The sequence below is a fragment of the Hirundo rustica genome, chromosome 2 (genome assembly GCF_015227805.2).
Source record: "Hirundo rustica isolate bHirRus1 chromosome 2, bHirRus1.pri.v3, whole genome shotgun sequence".
NCBI classification, from domain to species: domain Eukaryota; kingdom Metazoa; phylum Chordata; class Aves; order Passeriformes; family Hirundinidae; genus Hirundo; species Hirundo rustica.
Window position 1 is genome coordinate 28937788 of NC_053451.1, and position 21505 is coordinate 28959292.

Below are 21505 nucleotides of genomic sequence, written 5' to 3' on the forward strand. Positions count from 1 at the left end.
TGAGCTCCTGGCCTGCCCTAGAGCCTTATCCTCCAGCTGCAAATAGTTCTTCCCCATTTCATGTCTATGTAGGGCTTGCCTGTGTCATCCAATCATGGAGAAGTTAGTTGTGAGTCTGCCTGCCCCACTGTTACACCACAGACCGAAGAAAGCACAGAATTGTACCAATGAAGACCTAAATGGACACATTCCCCCAGCACAAACTCAAGGCATGGGTTGTAGACCAAAGAATCTTGTATGACTCCTGCAATGGAAGTAATTCAAATGCGGGGCAAACACAGGCATAAAAGTTTGAGACTTAGCACTGTGGACTGATAAAGAGAACTTTAAACAGGATTATACTGTAACATTTAAATTTAAAGCTTAGTATTGTAACCATTTGTTCTGAAATTTCTCTTGCCTATGTTCAGACACCTTGGGATAGATCTTGCTTTCTCAGGATGTATGGTTTGAGAATCACAGAATTTACCGAAAGATTAGATGCAAGGGTACTCAGAGAGTCCACAGCCCCAAATGCTGCTCGGAGCAGGGCTGACTCCAGAGGTGGCTATGTTGTTGATGGCTGTGTCCTGGCAAATCTGGAACATCTCCAAGGGTGGAGATCCCCCAGCCTCTCTATGCAACCTGACAAGGTCCTTTCTTTAGCCTTTCTTGGGGAGGAGGAGGAAGAGAGCAGGAGGAATGCAGCCACACAGCAAGTGTAAGTGTAATAATACCATCTGTATTTTACGGGGAGGGGTGTAATAGCTGTGTATGGGCCGGAGTAACATCCTTGATGAATGCCAGAAGAGACAGAACAAAGGCAAGTTCTTTCCTATTTATGTCCCTCAGGAAGAAAACTAAAAGTCCCATGAGGTCTTCCTAGACAGAGAAAGAATCCCTCTAGCTTGCTTCCTCTCCCATGCTTTCTTTTTTGCTGAAAAGCAGGCACGGTCCATCAAAGCTGAGGAGCTTACTAAACGAAAAACAGTAATTCTGCTGGACAAAGCGGTATCACTCTTGATCTGTGACATACTTGGGAATGAAATGGGACGCCGGCCCTGGGTACAGATGCATTTCCTAAACATATGCAGTGAGGATGGCTCAGTGGTTTTTAGCCCCATTATCACAGCTCACAGAATCACAGAATGGTTTGGCTTGGAAGAGACCTGGAAGATCATTTATTTCCAACTGCCCTGCCACGGGGGTTGGAACTAGACCTTCCACTTGCTCCGTGGCTCCATCCAACCCGGCCTTGAACACCTCCAGGGATGGAATAGCCACAACCTCCCTGGGCGACCTTGTTCCAGCGCTTCACCACCCTGAAGAATTTCTTCCTAAAAAGTTTAAATCCATTGCCGGAGCCGGCGGGACCGGGAAGGATAAGCGAGGGCTGCCCAGGAGGTGGCAATCGGGAGCCTCTTAAGGGAGTGGAGCAAAGGTGGAGGGAGGCTCCCAGGAAAGAGGTGGCTGCCTTTAAGGTGGGTTTATTTGCCTGCCAGATGGGAAGTCTGTGACCAGCCCCTTAGAACAGGTAAAGGCAGTAAGGCTTCTCCACCCACTCGCCTTGATCTTTCATCACCACCGTGGGCCAGGCTTGAGCAACGTGCGCGCCGCGCTCGGGAGGCTGCGGGAGAGGCCCATGCGCTGCCCGCAGCAGCCCGGGCACAGCGGCCGGAGCCCGCGGGGGCTGCGAGCCGGGCCCCCTCTCCGGCCAGCCCGGGGCTGAGCACCTGCAGCGGCGGGATGGAGCTCTCCCTCGGGCTCCTTCTCCTCTGGGCTCTCCTTCCTCCCGAGGCGCACGGGAAAGAAGGTAAGCGTGGGACCCGCCGCCGGTCCCTCTGCCTGGAGGGCTGGGCTGGGGCGAGCGGGGACAGCGACCTCGCTAAGGGGCAGGGAGCGGGACCGGGCCCTGCGGCTCCAGAGACACCTCGGAGGGACCGGGGTGTCAGGGAAGGGCAGCCGGGTGTGGGGGGACCGCGGCTTGGCAAATCCCATCCGAACCTCGGTGGCCCGGTGAACGAGCCCAAATATGCTCTCCCCCTCCTTCCCCTCCCTCCTAGCAGAAGCACAAATGCCTCGGCGTAGCCAGTGATCCTAGAGAATTCTGTCCCTGTTTCCCTCAAACGCGGGCCTTGCAGATAACAAGTTTAAACACAAACTCAGAAAGTTTCTCCCCTCCTCTGGCAACACCCCCGCAGTTTCCCCAAGAAGCCCTCTTAGGAGTTAACCCTTGTGAGCAAGCAGTCATTTTATCGGAGCCTTTTACCCTCCCTACTCCTGGAAGATGGAGCTGGGTTTTAAAATTTCCTCGTCCACCTCTTTAGGCTTCCATGTTTCCCTTCTCTGTACCACTTACTCTCTTTCATTAGATGTAGTGATTTTTTTTTTTCCCTTCCATCTTGGTAGTTGCACAGTGGTTATGAAACGTGGGAGAATGGTAACTTTTAATCGAGAGGTGAGGGAAGTGTAAATCTCTGCTCTGTTTCCTACCTCCTCCTGCAGTTAATTCCTGCCAGGAACTTCTGCTTTGTACAGCAAGAGGTGAGGGGCTTTTCCATCCCAAAGATAGTCTTCCTTCGCTTCTCCAGGCTCTCGGTTGAGGGGCCTTTGTCATAACTGGCAGTTCAGCCACGGGCTCAGCTCTGATTCTGCGAGTGCTGAGTGATCTTTTAAAGCGTCCTTGACAAGCACGTTTCTATTAAAGATCCAGCTACGTGGTGGATGCAGCTGGCAGACATTGTGGAGAAGGCCAGCCTGGGTGAGAAGGAATACCGGGTGGCACCACGCGAGCGCGTACTTCCAGTAGTTGGCAGTAACAGTAACCTGTCTGCCAGCTTCTCCCCTATCTGAGCCATCTCATTCGGGCTGTGTCTGTGATCCACTCTTCCTTAACTTGTCTGTCAGGGAAACAGCTCATTTTCCCGGCGTCCTCTCTTATCTGAAGCCTTTCTTCTTTTTGGGGACACTACCGCCCCTGTGGCTCGACAGCCACGTGAGATTCCCAGCAGCAAAGCTGTGGACCAGAGAGCTAGTAGTCCCTGAGCACTTGTATTCCTCTGCTTCTGTAGTCTTACTGACACAAGCATCCTTCCCGTGGAGAATCCCTGTTTCACTTAGAGAAGTACTTCTTGGCAATGGACTTTGTCCCTCCAGTGGGCAGCTCAGCAGCCGAAGGAGCTGACAGTGCAGAGGGTGGCACAAGGGCTCTGCCAGGTTCCTCTCCTGGCCACTTCCAAGTTCCTTTTCTCTTGCTCTGCTAGAGCTTGCTCTTGCTTCCACATTGCTGCTTCGGTCCTGAAGAGGATGGGACGGCATAGATGTTATCTGGGTGATGGTTCTGGCAGGGCAGGCTACCTCACCCTCTGGAGTTTTTGGAGCTAACCGCAGAAGAATATTATCTCACATAAAGAGTCTGAGAGTAGAGGGGACATGAATGAGGAGCCGTGTCTGGACAGGGAGTCTGTGGCTAGGAAGGTCGTGCCATGCTGCCATACGGCCATACTGTGAACACTTCAGAACTTGCAAAACCTGGATTCCTGCTTTTCCCTTCTCCCAATCCTGAAAGGGTGTTTCAGAGGTGAGAACAGCAGCGCAATCCCTCTTATCTCTGATTCTGGGCCCACAGCCTGCTTCCTCATTCCACAGTACTCTTGCTGATCTGCACTTTACACTATTACTTATAGTTGGCAGGGAGTATTTGTAAAACAGTCAGATGAGGGGGAGGAAACCTGGTTATTTAAATGCCATTTAAAAATCTCCCCACTCCTACCTTTCACCCCCAAATTCTTTTCTGAGACGTTTAGAAACGACCCCTCTGAATACACCCACAGGAATCTAAGAGGGAATCCAAAGAATTTTTCGTGTTTCCTATGTTCCCAAGCTGGGACTTCGATAGGTGCACAGAAACCAGTAGTCTGCTCTGGCAGCACCGGCAGACCCAAAGCCAGGCACGAAGCTGCACATCCCACAGTGTGTCTTATTCCAACTCCTCTGCTTCCTCAATGTTTGCCTACAAAGTGACACATTTTTAACGTGTCTTCAGACCAAGACTTTGGGCCAAACTGCGATCGCATTTTCAAATTCCTCTGAGGGCTAAAAATGAACATACCGATGATTTTCTCCTTTGTCACACGACTCCCAGCAGCAAGGCATAAAGCAGCCGTGCGATTCCGCAGGAGGTGGCCATGCTATGGCCAGAGCCATGACTCTCCCTTGATGTCCTGGTCGGAGAAGTCGGAAGGCTGGGAGAGGGTTAAACGATTTCTCGGCCATCGTCAGCTGTTGGACGGTCTTAGTTAGAAGTAGGGGGCTCGTCAATTCCCACGACTGATGCATCTCCTGGCTTTTGGGTACTGTGACAATGGAAAGTCCCTTCTACAACTTCACACTGCCTCTGTACTTTCCCACTGTGTTTCAAGTACTGAATAGTCCCTCCAGGCGACACTGATTGATCTTTTGTGTTGGTAATTTATTTGACTGCCTTCCTCTTCAGCCATTTAGTTTGCTGCCTTTATTTCAAGGAAAGATGTGTTCAGCTGCTAATGCCGCGTTGCCATTTGAATAGGCTTCAGCCTCCTTCTTCCTTTTTGGGACAGTTTTAGGAAGTAATAAAATTTGTCAGGGTCGCATTTTTTGGATGTGTAGGGGGGGGGGTGTCTCATGTAAAACTTTTAACTCCTGACTAGCTGCCCTGTCTTGTATCTTTCCGTCCCTTCTCTAGACAAGCTTTTTGAACGTGAAAGGTTTCAAGGGATGGGGGTGGTCGAGAGAGGAAATGCAAGCTTTAGTTTCTTTAACAAAACAAGAATGAAACCATTCCCTGGGCCATATGAGTTGGGTCACCGATTTATTTTTTTCCCTCTCCTCTGGTTTTCAGTGGATCTACTTGACACAAGCACTGCACAGGGTGAACTGGGCTGGCTTCCAGACCCTCCGGAAGTAGGGGTGAGTAGCCACATTCTAGGAAGCGGAGCCATTGGCAGTATTAAATGATGGAAATATATAATCTATGTTGAAAATTCACCCTACCTCTGGAAACTGAGCTTCTGAGCCTCTATCCCCTCAGAAGGCTTTATAAGTCTCTCTCCCTTCACCTGTGCAGCCTCACCACTAGCCAGAACTGATGCCTGTTGACTTCCAGTCTGTTTAAACATATCCTTGAAATATAGTTCCCACGAAGTAATAAAGCAATGAAGAAAAATGAAAAAAATCAATGAATCACCAAGTTTTTCATCCTGTCACGCTGCACATAAACCTCATGTTTTTTTTTTTTTTCCTGGTAAAATAGGCAGAGCAAAAGTATTTCTGTCTCAGAGTCTCTCAAGAAATTAGAAACACATTTTTAAATTCAGCAGCTGACTGAAGAAATAACTGTTAACTCATAGGACAGCAATCTGCCCTGGTGGGTGGGCTGCAAGATTCTCGGACTTCACACCAAGCTGTGGTGTTTGGTCCACACAGCTGACAATGAGAGAGGAATTTCCCTTTGATTGTAAAACTGAGTTGATGGAAGTGCTTCAAAATGTACTCCTGAAAGCACTGCAACTTCGGACCCTGAAAAGACAGCTGAACTCTCAGCTTATTTTTGTACAAATTGTATGAAGCATAGTGGAGCAGTCCCTCTGGTGTCACAACCTGCATCAGTGAAGGTGGTTTCCTTTGTAGCAGCGGTACTGTGGGAGTGGTGGAAGGAAGGCACAAAGAAAAGGGAATTTAGGGACTAGCTGCGGTAGTTAGCACGGATGTCAATACTTAGTTTCAGTGCCTCATCCATGCTCTTGTGTTTGGAGCAAGTCCCAAGCTTTCCAATGGAGAGTCTTCGCCCTTCCTGTTCTAAAGCAGACCTGGGTTCAGCCTGTTCCTTACTCATTTCCATAACTTTCCTCTGTAATGTGCTGTGTCTGGTTTAAATCCACCCCAGCCTCGTCCTCCTGGTAGCCTTGCTGGGTGAAGTAGAGACAGACAGTGAGGTTCTTCTGTACTGCATAACTGCATTTGTTTTATTAGGAAAAATGGTTTTTTTTAGTATTAGTAGTATTATTATACCCTGCTCAAAACAGGTGCCCTAGTGAGACATACATGTAGATCATGTTTTACCCACCATTCCCTTTGTTCTCTTATCAACTCTCTGTGTGGTAATTTTACCCCAATTCTAGGCTCCAGGCATGTTCAGGATGAAGTTTGCTTCTTGAAAAGATTGAAAAAAATAACCGAAAAGTGCATTCTAAAAAAACCCCCCAAACCTGATAGAAAATGAAACATTTATTACAGAACATCTGAGTGTTGCACAGTAGGTTCAGAGCAGTGTGAAGAGTTATCAAATCCTTCTGCTTGTGCTACATTTGCTTTCTAAAATGTGTATATTCAAAACATAATTGTAACTGAGAATTGTTGAAAGTTACAGGGAACATGGCCTGAGAGAAATCAAAACTAACAGATCAGGATATGGATGACTGATAAAACAACAGAGGATGAAGAATAGATCCATTGACTTCTCATGAGCAAGCCTTTTGAGGAGATTTGTCTAATTACATCATTTCCCAATAACTGTTAGGTGGAAGTCTAACAAATTGCCACAAGCAAAAAAGGGAACAATGGCTGATTGTCTTGTAATCAGAACTCTGAACAAGTGTTTCTGAAACCATTCCTTCAAAATGAAGAATTAAATATGCTCAAAAAAAAAGAACGGAAATTAATTCAGAACATTTTTGGACAAAAAAGAGCCAAGATTAGTACTGAATAATCTGACTAGGTTGATTAGTAACAGGCTGGAAACGTCTGAGCTGTGTTGCACACAGAGCTGAAGGGTGCACTTCATGTAACACTGCTACTTGTTCTTAACCTCAGATGCTGGAGATCTCCCATCAGTGAGCTGGATTTGTGTCAATATACTTATCACAGAGGAGGAATTTGCTGTGGGGAATTCTCGTGCTTTATATGGACAAGGCCCCCGAGGCATAGCCCAGAAGAGGTTGGCTAAGTCTGTGGAGGCAGAGCTACACCTTTGTTTTCTCCTCACTCGTAGCCAATGACAGAGGATGAAGTGGCTTGCCAGGTGTGGTTGTTCCGTGGTCAGACCGTGGCTGTATCCAGGGCAGACAAGGCTCCCGTTAACACACGGGCTCAGCCTGAGAACACCTCTCAGCCCTTCAATAGTTCAGAACTTCTGCACCACATTAACCAGCATCTTGCATAAGCTTAAGGGGAGTCTTTGAGTGAAAGTCTCTGTAAGACACTTTAAGCAAAGTGTCTGTAGAGTTTTGCTTGTTAAAAGTTTTGCCATAGCTTGCTTTGTAGTAGCTATTTGGAAAGGGTTTCATTAACTTCAGGCTACTATTGGAAACCAGGCTTTAAAGAGGCAGACTGTAGTTGCTACAATCCCCTTTTATCTACCTTACCACCCACCACCCCCCTCCTCCATCATCTAACGTATTCCTTGATAATTCTTTTTTGGCTTTGAAGTTTTGCCACAGCAACACCAGGTGGGCACAGAGAGGTGTATTACAGTACTAGTGGTAGATCTCCACCTTTTAACATACATTAGAGAGCCAATGATGGCCACTTTGAAGGTGTCAGGAGTACAGAATTTACTTGCTCTCGCATTTCTTTAAGATTCCTCAAGCTGCACAAACAGCCTAGCTACCCGAACTGGTTTCAGATACCACCGAAACTGTTCAAAATGGACCTCTCAAATCCAATCATGAGCAAATTCACTTATCAGGCATAGTGGCACTGCTGCTTGGCAGCTTGTAAAATAACAGCACAAAAAGTTATTAATCACTAATTTGCTTTCAAATATAACTGCATTAGCTTTGAACAGATTGTGATGAGGAATTATGCTTTTCTCTTGCATTTTGCTTTTAATAGACAAGGCTCTAAGCCACTCCAGCCTGGCTTTGAAGTCAGCCTTGTTCTAAGCAGGGGATTGGAGAGGAGAACCAAAGATCCTTTCCCACCTAAATCTTTGCATCTGTTTGATAATTTAGAATTGTTTGTTCATTAGAATTCTAAGCTTGAATTTTTAGCCCAGGCACAAAAGGTCCTCGTGATTTCATGTCCAGATTTTTTTAATGAATTTATGTAATATCTATTCCCATGGATTTTCTGTGTCAGTTTATGTAGGCCTACGATACAACATACTGAGCAATCGAATATTTGTCTTTAATGCTGTGATTATCTCACTCCCAGCTTGTGGGTCTATATTGAAATTTTCCTTTTATCCAAAATTTCCAATTTTTGTGTATGTGAATAGTATTTGCATAATCTAGTTGTACTTCCATGAGTACATGTGACTACTTAAGTTCCAAGCCATTTGTGCTGGAGAATGCTGCACACTGGGCTTCTCAATACGACTTTGTCTCTCTATATTATTGAATGAATTGTAAATTAAACACACTTTATTCTTTTTTAGCTCCTACATTTTCTGGGGAGATGTAGTTTCACCAGTTCTACAGGTGTCTTTGCTTGCAAAAGGTCCTTTTTCATGGTGACTTCATTTTTAAATAGGATGTATGTTATTTCAGGAATCACATGAACTCCACTGCTGCCAAATTGTGCCATATTTATCACATATTAAAAGTTAGCCAAGGCTCAGTTCTCAGCTGGTAGCTGGTTTGTGGAGCTTATTTTTCCCAGCTTACATTCCTGCATGGATCATAGCATTGTTACAGCTTCCAAATGATTTTCTTAGTCTCCTTTCCAGGCTGCTGCTGTTCCCAGTCTTTTATTCACAGTGAGGAAGAGGAGGACATAATTATTTTCCTGCCTATTCCATATTCTTGCTTGCTTCCACACATTCTTCAAAGCACTGCTATCAGTTTCAAGCTTTCTGCCAGTTTCCCAGTGTGCAGGGCACTTGACCTGCTCAGCTTTTCCAAAGTCTACTTTCAAACAAGACCGAGGATGGGCATATAATGCCAGTGGCCTAATGTATCCCAAAGGCTATCACTGAATAGCCACTAACTACAGCTATTGTGGCTCCAAAAACACTTGAAAACTTTGGAAATTATGTGATTCTTGTTCAGGAACAAGAGTTTGAGTTCTGCACTTCATGTTCTGTGGAAAGTTTAACTATGACCATGGCAACTGCCAAAGCTCTGTGAATACAATTTGATCAAGCAAAAAAAAATCAGATTTTTTATATTTATATATATATATATATATATATATATATTTAATGCTGTTGTCCTATTAAACCCCAGGCATAGTTCAAATCATACACCGATACATTTTTAGGTAATAGACTAGATCAAGAACCTGTGACCTGTCAGCAACTTCTATATCACTGATCACACCATAACATTTACATGCCTTCAGGTTCTAACTAGGTGAGGTTGTGCTCTACCAGACTCAGCGGCCCCAGATTTCGGTATCAGCTGATGGCTGTTTCTGTTCCACCACTTCTTGGTCATACAGATAGTCCTGGTCACGAAGGAAATAGTGCTGTGGGGCACACGCCTTCAACCTGCAAGCAATTCCAGCACAGCAGTCCTATCTTGTTAAACCTGGGCAGTTCGCTTAGTCAGACTCAATGATCCCTTACTCAGATAGTTTTACGTGGAAGAGTCCCAGCCAGTCAGCTTTTTGCAGCATCCAAAGGTGGTGTGAAAAACAGCCATCAGAAAAGCTGTTCTGTGCACCTCTTCCCAACAGCTGTTGTTCTTGCATGTCCTTCAGGAGCTAGCTCAGAGGAGTGCCATCACCCCTGAAGCTGGAGCAGAGTAGCAGCGTACACCTCACTGCTCTCAGTTTAAGCATCAGGCATAGGGGATTAGCTCCTCTGAGTGAACAGGATCTGCACAGAAATAAGGGAAAAATCCTTAGTAAAGTCAGCAACTACCTGGAAATCGGAACATCTCTGGCTTCAGGGCTGTGTCCTGACATGACCTGGTGCTGTTGATCTGTGGACTGGTGGAGAGATATTTGTTGATGACATCCTGTCAATTGAAAATTAGTCATTTTGTGTCAATTTGGGAGAGAAGGAAATAGATCGTTATGAGTATCCAGAAGGAGGAATACCAGCCAGTGAGATGGGAACGAGTGAATTGTAAATTAATAGCTGCAGGGAAGGCCAGATTGCATGAGCCACCAACTAGGCAGCCTAGGATGGAGTCACTGCCAGAGACCCAAGTAACAATCTTGGCCAGTGCGCTCAGTGTTGTGACCTGAAGGGCAGAAAAGAGCACGTTGTGAGCCGAAGCGAAGATGCTGTACAGCCATGACATTCATCACCACGGCTGCTCGGGCACTGTGGTGGTGACAGCCCTGTTGCCTGGCAGCTTCAGAAAGCTGCTTCACTCTTTTATAGCTGTTGAATGACTGGACAAGGTTCACTGAACTTCCTTGTGTCAACACAAAAGCAGCACAAGTCAGCTGGAGCTTGGAGATTAACCTGCCTATAGCATGGTCCTCCAAGAAGACTAAAGGCTATTTAAAATAATAATAATAACATTAAACCCCAACCAAACAAACAGAAAACTCAAACAAAACAACTTCTATTATAATACCAACTAAAATACTGGTAAGTTTGCAGTCAATCGATTAGAAAGAAAAGGCTTTACGTCTTTTGTTGCGTGCTGTGTCCGCGGATGATCCTCTGCTCTGAACTGTGATTCTCACCATCTCAGAGGCAGATCTGCAGAAAAATATTCCCACAATTTATTTCTTGGAAGGTTTATTTCCATTGTTTTCAAGGCCTAGTTTCTGGCTTCTCTTTGCTTGACCTGAATATTGCCTGCTCCTCACATGATTTTCAGGCTGCCATCTCCTGCAGCTTCTTTTCTCCAGGCAGGTTTGATCATCATCAAGGCATAATTACCCCATCCCTGTATGAATTACACCTGATCCATCTTTAAAGGAACTTGTACAAGCAGAGCAAGTATTGCCCATCACCATCAGACTAATTTCCAGCTTCTCTGTAAACAGTAGAAGTATGCTTGACACACCACACAAAACCACAGCTCACACTATAAAGCCCTTTACTGTGAAAAAATGAAAAAAAAAAAAATCATTTCCATTTACAATGGATCCTATGCAATGTAATGCAAAAATAGCATGAGAGCTAACATTTGCTTTATTGGTAATATGGCTTTAGCCATGAATTCTGAACTCTTACGATGCACAATCTGATTTTTCACTCCAGTCCTTTTCGTAGTTATTGGTACGGTTAGTGAGTGTTAGTAAAACAGGTATGTACAAAACCAGTGTACCAAACCAGCTAGGTGAAAAGTTGGACTAGAATATCATTATCCCTCATCTAACGCCATATGTTGTGACCAGAATTGTTTTCATGCGAGACCTTAATGTGGTCAGGCAGTTCAGAGAACGAGCAGACAGCAGAGCCCGGGTTTGATGAACAGGTTCTGTAATCAATGCACTGGCGCTCGGTGTCTCACATGAACACCTTATCTTCCCATAAGAGCATGAGTACCAGTTAAATTGAAAGGACATGGGTAGGATGGAGACCTATGTGCTAGTGCCCTAAAGAACGAGTAATTACATAATGGAGTTGCTCCTCCCTGAAAATAACCAATGGATCATTGTGGGGAAAAAATACATCATCCCACCCATAAAGATACTGTAGATAAGTAAACATCTCTTCTGTGTTCAGTTGTGTCAAAGGCTCCGTGATGATGTGATGAAATTAAAATTGCCTGACCATAGCCAAATGATCAAAGAAATAAGAGCAGCCTCAGCTGTTCTCAGATTTAAAGTTACAGGACTCATGAAGTGTCTAGATGTCACCACGCTTCTTTCATCATCGTCATCTAAATTGTCTTCCACACCAGCAAAAGAACTTCAAAGAGTATTGAGAAACTTTCAGTAAAGGGTCCAATTCTGGAATACACCACTGTGGTGATGCTATTTTTGGTTGGCTGGTCCAGCTTGCCTCCTGACAAATTTTTTGCCAGATGTACTTTAGCTGAAGAGAAGCTCTTCACTGTATCAAGACAGGAGCCAGCAAGGTGCCTCTTGTCACTGGCTTTCCTCTGAGGAAACTACACTGTGATTGTGGCACAGCTGTAATTACCTTCAATGCTGAATCTGTTCCAGGAAGGCTTTTTGGTCATGGTAGTATGCAAATGCTACTATACAAAAGTCAAGACATTACACAGGCAAGACTGCAGCCAGGGAAAGGGGATAAAAACTGTTCAGTGGCACATATTCTCCTAGGTGGTTTCAGGCTTGGGACGCCAGCGATGTATTGTTGCTAAAAAAGGTTGCCGTTCTGGGGCAACTTTTTTGCAATTTTTCTTCAAGAAGAGATTTAATGGCCTCTCAATTCTGTTGAAAATTAAATAAGATTGAGACACACTTGTTAGCACAGGTACACTGTAGCTGGCTTTACTTACTTAACTGGTTTTTTCATCTTAGTGAATTTTTCTAACCCAAAGTTAAACAAGTTACTGGATTTCAGCATATGAACTCTTTGACTTTTCCAATAGGAATTCTTATTAACTTTTCCAGTGGAGACATGCATCTTAGTTTAGTAACTTTAAGCCTACTGGCTAGATACTTGCCTTGCTTTTGCTTCTGTAAGTCTCTTAAAATTATCATTGTGCCTTTCCTCAGGGATCTGCAGACCACAGACTGGAAGTCACTGTGCTAAAGTAATGTGAAAGCAAATGAGATAGAGGTCACGACAGGCAGACTCTTTTCTGAAAGGAGACAAAGCAAGCTGGAGATGGAGACAGTATTCTTACTGTGAGTCACAAGCTCTCCTGACTCCAGTCTGAGCCTACAATTTGCAATACTATCACAGTCTGCTACCTCTGTCACTGGTAGCCTGCCTCTCCATTAGCAGGAATGAAATTTGTATTTGTCAACATAAAAAGCTTGTTTCCTTCTTTTTTTTTCTTCCCCACCTAAAAAAGGTTAAAACCAAAAGTGACCACTTCACTGATGCCTGCAAAGCCTGAGACAGTGGTTCCAAGACATGAAAACTGTTTCCATCTTATACCTGATGGTAGATCCTAGGAAGAGTAGACTGCAGATGGATGAAGGAATCAAAGCTTGTCCTGGATAGGATCCTTGACACAAACCTAGTCTAGAGAAGGCTCATTATACAGAAAAAGCAAACTAAGCCTTATGTAGGCTTCAGAGCTTCAAACTGTATAATCATTTCAGAGTCAGTAGACAGATATTAAAAGGCACATACCTATCTTATCTTTGGATTTTTACTCACATGGCAGACCAAAGCAATACTGTTTACTACAAATATCTATTGATGCCCTTCCAGGTTGTCATTGAAGTCATTCTGAATGGCCTTTACAAAGACAGCTTTCTTTCTATGGAGTCAAACCAATGTGAGGAAAGTTGCTTTCCTTTCTTCCTTTTTCCTGAACTTGCAGTGTTTTGAGGTTATGGACACAGTACCTTTGCTTTGAGGTTGTTATTCGCTCGACTCTAATTGCTGTACTGGAATCATTTTGCTCTGTATTACACCACCACACCAAGAGTTTCAAGAACAAACCTCTGGAATCAGGTGCCTGTGTTAGTATATGGGTTTCTGAGAAGTAGAGAAGACCCATTTTTCTCAAATTCAATGGCTACATACTTAGACTTTTTAGGAAGCCAAGCTACTAACCTATGGCACTCCCATGAATGCATTGGCATTTGTTTTCTTAGCAACATTTAAAGAATTCTAAACTATGTTAAGAGTTTGAAGACTAGTTTAAGGACAGTTTAGACTCTACAAAGAAGAGAGTTTAAAAGACATTTTAAAGAATAACATGCAAAGACTTTAAGAACTCTTTAGCTTTTTTGGAGCAGAGAATTGGATTAGATGATCTCCAAGGCTCCTTTCCATCCTAAATCTTTCTATGACTCTGAATCTCATGTGAAAGTTTCCTCTCACATCAAAAAACCGCAAATTCACTCAGTGCTAAAATAAGGAAGTCTGACTAACACTGTTCTCCATTTCTGGAAGAATGTTGTCCATCCTATGGCCAACTTGTGAGTGGAGTAAGTCAACAATGTCTGGAATGAAGTGGGTAAAAAGTTGTATTATCAAAGGAGCTTGATTCAATGTCATTGGCAGACAAACTGCAGAGGCAAGTAATTAATATTGATTGAGCCAGACTTAACCACACATGTTTATTAAGAACATTACATTAAAAATCAGAGGCATACATTTTGATTTTGCAGCAGATTCTTTGAGGATGGAAGACAGTTGCCTGGCAACTTCTGGTCTCATCACCCTTTCATTAAATGTTGTGTGTAACAGTTTTCCTCTACTACTTTGAATTTAAAAGCTTCACTGAATAATGAAAAGAAGTCAGAAGCATATTTAACAATAGTTCTGTATTGTTAGCATAAATAATATCCTCATTTTACTTCCTTTACCCATCAGCAGTTGAGTCTAGAAAAAACATGTCTGACTCCCTTGTTATTTCTTTGCACCACACTGCATACGAAACTGTGCAATTGTCAGTGCCAAGCATCTTTGCCCTGAAGAACTGAGTCTGGAAGAAGCTGGGCCGAGATGAGCTAAGAAATACAGGGGTTAGCAGTTGGATTTTTTCCCAGCAGTAGAGTTTAAAGGATTTTTTTTTTTTTTTTTTTGCTAGAATTGTCACCGCTGAAAATGAAACTTTCGTCCTGTATAATGTAAGTTTTGAAAATGTATTTTCAGGACAGGCACTGCAACAGCTCATGTCTTTCAGTGAGACATGCAGAAACCACTTTCTGGTGACACTTGTCTGTGGTACTGCCTTGGGATAAACTGCTAATGGAAAGTTGTCTAACTCTCAGCCTCCAAATGCAATAATGCTTTTCCCAGGCAGACACACATTGAAAAATGCTTCTAAAAGCCAGTCCTAACATTGGCAGTGTATGAAAGCTAGTTTGCTCTTATTCTCCTTCTTAACTTCTTTTCTTCTACTTCAGTATACTTCAGTATGCATTGTAAATTCAGTTCTGTAACATTTTTCCAGAAGGTTTTCAGCTAAAGACTGAAAGAGGTCATTAAGTGATTGTCCCGACTGCTTGATCAAGTGGGGTTGATCTGTCAGTCTTTCTTTGTTTTGGTATCAGAAATCCTTTAACCTCCAGCAACTGAAATAAGTGTAAATCCTGTGTGCTGCAGGTCTATGCCAGCTGGATCAGATTAAGAGGGTGGGGTAACACTGGGGATTAATTATGTGGAGAAAAAAGGGAACAAGAAGGGACACATAGATACCATCCCCAGAACTTCCTGGGAGGAGACTGCTAGTATGCACTTAGGTAAGAGGCTGAAATCATCCAGATAGGAGCTTGTGCTGTCAGCAGGGCATGCTGGCTTGCAGAAAGCTCTCCAATACTTTTCAGAGTGGGGCTGTGTAGGAGGTGTGCTCTAAGTCATGGCATAAAAACAGAGCCTCTTTGGCATTCTGTGGGTCCATCTCCTGTATACATTCCACTAGCAGGGTGACCTGCTCTGTGGGGAGACAAGCTGTTGTGCTGTGAGCCCAGGAGGTGGTGGTGCTGAAGAAATGTGTGAATCTCATGCTCAGCCCATGAGATTTGACAAGTCTGGAGTAATGCAGAGACTGAGGCCTTGTTTAAATTGCATCTTAACCTGGGGTGTGATTTAAAACCAAGATGCTTAAACTTGTGCCAGTACTTATGTGGGCACTTGTTTCAATTTAATTTGATTAAACATTTAAAGCGTAATGAGAAAGGCCATCTTAGCACTGGGGAAAAAAGGATGTAAGTTATTTTCCCTGTGGACAAAACCTTGCTTTCCAAATTTTCAGTTCTCATGTGTGAATTACTCAAAAGAGAATGTTCTTTGCACTTTGTATCTGACGTGTGGTAAGGAAAGAAAAACTAGAACCACCTAAAATTTGGCAAAAGTATATTTTAAATTCAGTATCAAACTTTATTAGATTCATGCAAATAGTATTAGTGAGGTCATATAACCAGCTGGGCCCATGTCCTCCTGTCAGCCATTATTTGCCTGGGGAGGATGCAGAACCTAAGTGCAATATGAAGTCAGGAAAATTGACTGAGTTTTAATAGTTATATTGGGTTTTGCAAAATATCCCACTTAAAGAAGTGTGATCTCCAAGTTAATGAGTGCTTGCTCTAGAACAGTCCTTCAGCAATTTACTTTTCCATTATGCCAGGCCATCTTTTCTCTTACCCCAAATGCTGTGCATTATTTCCAGGGGCAGGTAATAGTCCTGGTCTGGTAGGTCCTTCTGTACACCCTGAATGTAAACTGTGGCAGAGAGAAATGGCCAGTACATGGGAGTAGTGGGTCTTTTTCTCGATCTCCAAGGTAAGGCAGTGCATGAAAGAAGTAAATTGGGACCAAGGTAGGATGAAATGGATATACAAAGGTCTATGTAAGTCAGATCTCAATTGCAGGATCCTCTTTGCTCCCTGTGTACAGAGCTCAGGCAGCCATGGGGCTCTAGGCCAGATAGAGCCTTTGCTGAGTGTAAGAGACTTTTTAGCCGGCCAGGGTTTGAGCCCCAAAGCCTGTGTAAGAATTGATTTTTAGGCAAGATTTTTGAAGTGAAACTTGTTTCCCACATCTGTCTGACAGTATGTGTTTTCTTCTCCCCTGGGAGCAGTGGAGTGAAGTGCAGCAGATGATAAATGGTACCCCAGTCTACATGTACCAGGACTGCAGTGTGCTTTCCGAGGGTGACACCGATCACTGGCTCCGCACTAACTGGATTTATCGGGGTGAGGCAGCCTCGCGCATTTATGTGGAGCTAAAGTTTACCGTGAGGGACTGCAAGAGCTTCAAAGGTGAAGTGGTGACCTGCAAAGAGACCTTCAATCTCTATTACATGGAGTCTGAACAAGATGTTGGGATCCAGTTCCGCCGCCCACTGTTCACCAAGGTCTGTATTGCAGGGGGTGAAGACTGAGTCATATCTTTCAGCTTAAGCTAGGTGTGTCTTGCTGGCTGGGACAGGCCAGGAGAACCAGCACCTAGGGAAGGGCATGGATAGTAAGTGCTGTCCTTAGAGTAAACTTTACCCCCAGTGCCCTCTGTGATGCTCAGAGCAGTCTTTGCCACAGGAGACATAGGAGGTTTCAAATAAGATCAGACCTGTGTTCTGAGTAACCTCTTATTTAACTAGACACCATGTAGGTAAGGATTCTAAAGGGTTGTGACAGGGCTGGATGGTTACACCAATTTTTAGAAAGGGTAAAGAAATTTTACTTGCCTTAGGGAATAAAACAAGCTTAGACCAAGCAAAGAACAGGATCCAGTTCAGCTCTCAGTGGTCCTGATTATTTACTCTGATTGCTATGAGATATAGGGTCTTGTTTCAAAAACCTGGAGGTGATGGTTTGCTACAGTGAATTTCTCCCTGTTTGAAGGTATTTAGCACTGCTGTATTTTACCTGCTGTTTTCCTCAACATTGTGCCCTCTTGCCATGGAAACACTGGAATTACAGAATAGAGAACCTCTGCTTTTTTAGTTTCCAGAGGAAATTCTTTATGCTGGTTCTGTTCTAATAGAAGCCATGGACCTAAATTATTAGAATGCCCTTTCCTTTACAGTTTAAATGGGATGAGATGGAAACAAAGAGTAGGCTCCCACAGGCCTTTAGAGCAGAACTCTGGTAACTGATTCCCCTCCCTACCCAGTGCTCCTCCACCTCCCCTGCAGCCTACAACATGAATTTGTGCGATACCTCCACAACTCCTAAACATGCCTTATGATCCCTGCCAAATGCAGCTGCTCTACAGAGCCTTTCATCTCCCATCCAACTACAAGGAGTGGGTGGTGTCATACAATGGGAAGGGGCCTGTGGAGGAGAGTTATCAGGCTCTCCCACCAAGAAGAAAGGCCACCTGCAGTCCAGCTCTTCCATGTCACAGGGTGTCACAGAGGCCTTTCCCATTTGCTCAAGCATGGAAAATATCCTCACTCACTCATACACTCTTATCCTTTGTTTGCAGAGGCAGAGGGAATGCAAAAGCATGGGAGCATTTTTCACCCAAGTATCTACAGTGCTGAAATATGTTGAGTGCTGCACAAGGCACCTTACAATAGATGATCTGAACTGCAGCAACTACAGCCTAAAGACAAGTGGCTGTTATTACCTGGTTGGTTGCAAAGCACAGCTCTTGAGTGGTGTTGTGAATTTACTGCATGCAATTTACAAACAGAGAAAATTATCTCAGAAAAAAGATTCGCTCCTGTAAGGGACAGTTCCTGAAGACCTCTGAAATCAGAGATTCAGAACACAGGGTCTTGTAGAAGACCAGTGAATGATTATAAAGCAGTTGAAGGAGATGACGGATGGAAGGTACAGAGGCAGGAAAAGATGCCTGCCCCGTTTTTGACACCTCTTCCAAGTGCAAAGAAAGCATGCGGTGCAGTGGCATTAGAAGCAGTTGACCAGACACCTCCAAAAAGGCCTTAGTGTAAAAGAGGCTTGAGAGGCATGGGTGTCTCAGCTGCTGTGGCCTGCTCAGATGGTAAAGCTGTTGTCTTTCTCTTTCTCGTGTAGCTCAACACTGTGGCAGCAGATCGGAGTTTCACAAGCAGAGACATCGAGTCGGGGGCCATGCAGCTGAACACAGAAGTGTGCCCCATTGGGAAGCTCTCTCGCCGGGGCTTCTACCTGGCTTTCCAGAACTCTGGGGCTTGTGTAGCGATGGTGTCCGTCCGAGTGTACTACAAGACTTGCCCGGAGGCGGTGCGGGGCCTGGCCCGCTTTCCAGAGACGCTGGCAGGGTCAGAGGGGCTGACAGAAGTGCCGGGGGTCTGCGTGGAGTATGCGGCTGAAGAAGTGGGCTCTCCCCCCAGGATGCACTGCAGCACTGACGGGGAGTGGCTGGTACCAGTGGGCCGATGCCTTTGTGCTGTGGGGTTTGAGGAAGTCGATGGGAGCTGCGTAGGTGAGTATGCAGACATTAGCTGTAGGCCATGGGAGAGGTTCCAGAGAGCTAGAGATCAGAGTATCTGTAAGCAGAGAGTGGGATCAGGAGAGTTAGTGTGGTCTATCTCTCCCTTGCCTACCCTCTGTATCTTTCCTTCTCCTTTGCTTCTCTTTTTTGGTTGAGATTTTTCTCCTCATGTGTCAGGTGTAAAACCTGCACACACCTCTCCACTCCCTCTTGGGCTACATCCAGGAGCTTTCAGCTCTGGAGCTAGTTTCTGCGAGCTGTAACTATGTGATTGACACTGACTCACTCAACAACTGGTTCTCAACCCTTGAACAGCAGCCTTGTTCTCCCAGGGCAGACGGGTCAGACACACAGAGCAGGGTACTTGTCCCGTGACTAGAAAGCTGACAGGCGGAGGGGACAGGTTTCTCCTCTGTCCCTTGTTCTTCTTGGACTGGGATGGCTCTTCTGCCATGGAAAACCATGTAAAGCATATTGTGCAATACCGTGGTGCCTGCTCTTCTGAAGAGCAGTCAGCGAGCAAGAGTCACCGGGGTGCTGGAGTGACAGCAAGCAAGGATTGTTGGAATAAGAAGCGCAGGGCTCTCCCTTGGTTACTGAGGGGACAAGATTCAGCTTCTTAAGGCTACTTAGTTTGACATGTGTGGTGTTTCAGAGGATATCTATTACTGCAGTGAGAGAGGTAAAAGATAGCAGATCTCTGCTCTTGTTGCCAGAGCTGTATGGCACAAGGCTAATAGGGATCCACGCAGTGCTCTGATTCAGCAGGTGCCCCGTGTCTCTGCTTTGCTCTGCTACAGGGATCTGGTGTCTCTGTGAATCCCTACTGCTTGCTGCTTGTTTTGCTTGGGGAGCTGGAGAAGGTTGAAGCACAAGATCCTCGCCCTCCTACAGCAATCCCCTCTCCTTGCACAGCCCAGCCAGTTTTTCCACTTAGGTGCTACAGAGCTCTCCCCGCCCTCCTGAGAGCACTCCTGTGGGAAGGGGCAGGGAAGCTGTCATGTCTGGACAAGCCTCGCCTGCTATCGCAGCACAGGTTCATTCTACATCTGTGCTTTCATCCCACTCCGCCCAAGTACAGCTGCAGCCAGAAGTATGTTTTGCAGGATTAGTAGGGACCAGGGAGGTCTCCCAGGAGAGGAAGGAAAGAGGGGAGAACCTAGCAGGAGCAGGGAGAGGTACTTTGTGACCTGAATAGTGTCTTATTGGAGCATCAGGGGAGAAGGTGAATGCTGGAGGATTTTTTAGGATCTGCTCCCTTAACAGAAAAGACCAGGCTGTGCAATGGACTGGGAGCAATCCAGCTCAGGGTAGACTGAAATCACAGCTTTTACTTTGTCCTCAGAACAGAGGAGGACTTCTTTAGACATGTAAAATGTCACAGGATGGAAGACCTTGTAGTATCATTCTCTTTCTGAGTTTTGCCTAGAGTAGGGAGCAAAAAAAAGGGAAAGCTGCACTTTTGCCTTTTAACAGGGAAAAGAACCTGACTTTTGTTACAGGATGGGAGACAACAGAAAGCCGGAGGGTCAGGTCCTTAACTAGTTCCCTCAATCTCCCAGTGAATTCCCAGCTGTATAAAGCTCTGCTGGGCGCAGAATGGCTCAGCCACCCCACAGTCCCAGAAAAGCTGTGCCTGCTTCACAGCACTCAGACTTTGGTGCCCATAAACGCAGAGCTCGTGATTAACTTCCTCAAGCATGTAATTTTGCTGTGCCCACGGAGGCTGGCTGTGCCCCGGCCTGTGCTCTGGCTCCTTGCTGGGCTCTGCAGGGCGGCAGCCGAGCCGAGCTCCCCGTCAGCCCCGCTCCGGTGCCCGCAGCCTTCCCGGCCTGGCTGGCTGGCTCAGCAGGGGCACCGGCAGGAACAGGGAACGAAGGAATCCTCAGCCATTCCCTCCGCCCTCTGGTGCTTGGTGAGCGGGCCCTTTCCCAGGCTTGTTTTTCCCACCGCGCCGCCCGGAGCGGCTGCCCAAGGCCCGGGGAAACCGGGGGCCGGCGGGGCTGGGCGGGGGCCGAGGCTGCTGGCTGTGCGCCCGCCTCCCCCGCCCCCGGGACGGCCGCGGGCAGCCGCCCCTGCACCTCCGCACCCCCGGGGCAGGGCTGGGAGAGCCGGGAGCCCCGGCAGCCCCGTCCTCACCGCCGGCACCGGCGCCGGGCCAGGGCGGGGCCGGGCCGGGCTCCGCGGGCCGCTCCCGCCCCCTGCCGGCCGCCGCCGTCACCCGGTGTCGCCGGTGTCTCCGGTCCCGCCGTCGCCTCCCGCGTGTGTCCCTGGCAGCCAAGAGTACCCCGGGCAGCTCCCGCACTGCGGCCTCTCCGCCTGCACGCTGTCTCCCTGCAAGGCTTGGAGAGGTGCTCGGCTCCGCCGGTGGCACAGCGGACGGGGGCGCTGGGCGCGGGAGGCGCTGGAGCTCAGAACTGCGGGAGCAGAGGCTCTCCTGGGGTCGGAGTTACCTGTCTGGAACACAAGTCTTGTGAGGAGCGGCTGGAGGAGCTGGAGTGTTCAGCACGGAGGCTCAGGGGAGACCTTACCACTGTGCAAATACGTGAAAGGAGGGTGTAGCCAGGTGGGCATCAGTCTCTTCTCCCACACAAGTAGTGACAGGAAAAGAGGACATAGTCTTTAGCTGGTTTGGGTTGGACATTAGGAAGAATTTCTTCA

At 46.1% G+C, this 21505-nt stretch overlaps 1 protein-coding gene across 3 annotated transcripts in view; it reads left to right on the top strand.

The window, feature by feature from the left end:
* Positions 1–1644: 1644 nt before the first annotated feature.
* EPHA1 (EPH receptor A1) overlaps positions 1645–21505 on the top strand; it is a 33822-nt gene continuing 13961 nt past the window's right edge. The window contains exons 1-4 of one of the 3 annotated variants that reach the window (XM_040055596.2): positions 1645–1792; positions 4859–4926; positions 16542–16817; positions 18445–18835. In XM_040055596.2, the coding sequence (XP_039911530.1) occupies positions 1726–1792; positions 4859–4926; positions 16542–16817; positions 18445–18835 (802 nt within the window). In that variant the 5' untranslated portion in view covers positions 1645–1725. Of the gene's footprint in view, positions 1793–4858; positions 4927–15086; positions 15205–15266; positions 15307–16541; positions 16818–18444; positions 18836–21505 lie in introns of those variants that run through there. The other 2 variants (XM_040055597.2, XM_058419298.1) reach the window with 2 other exon arrangements.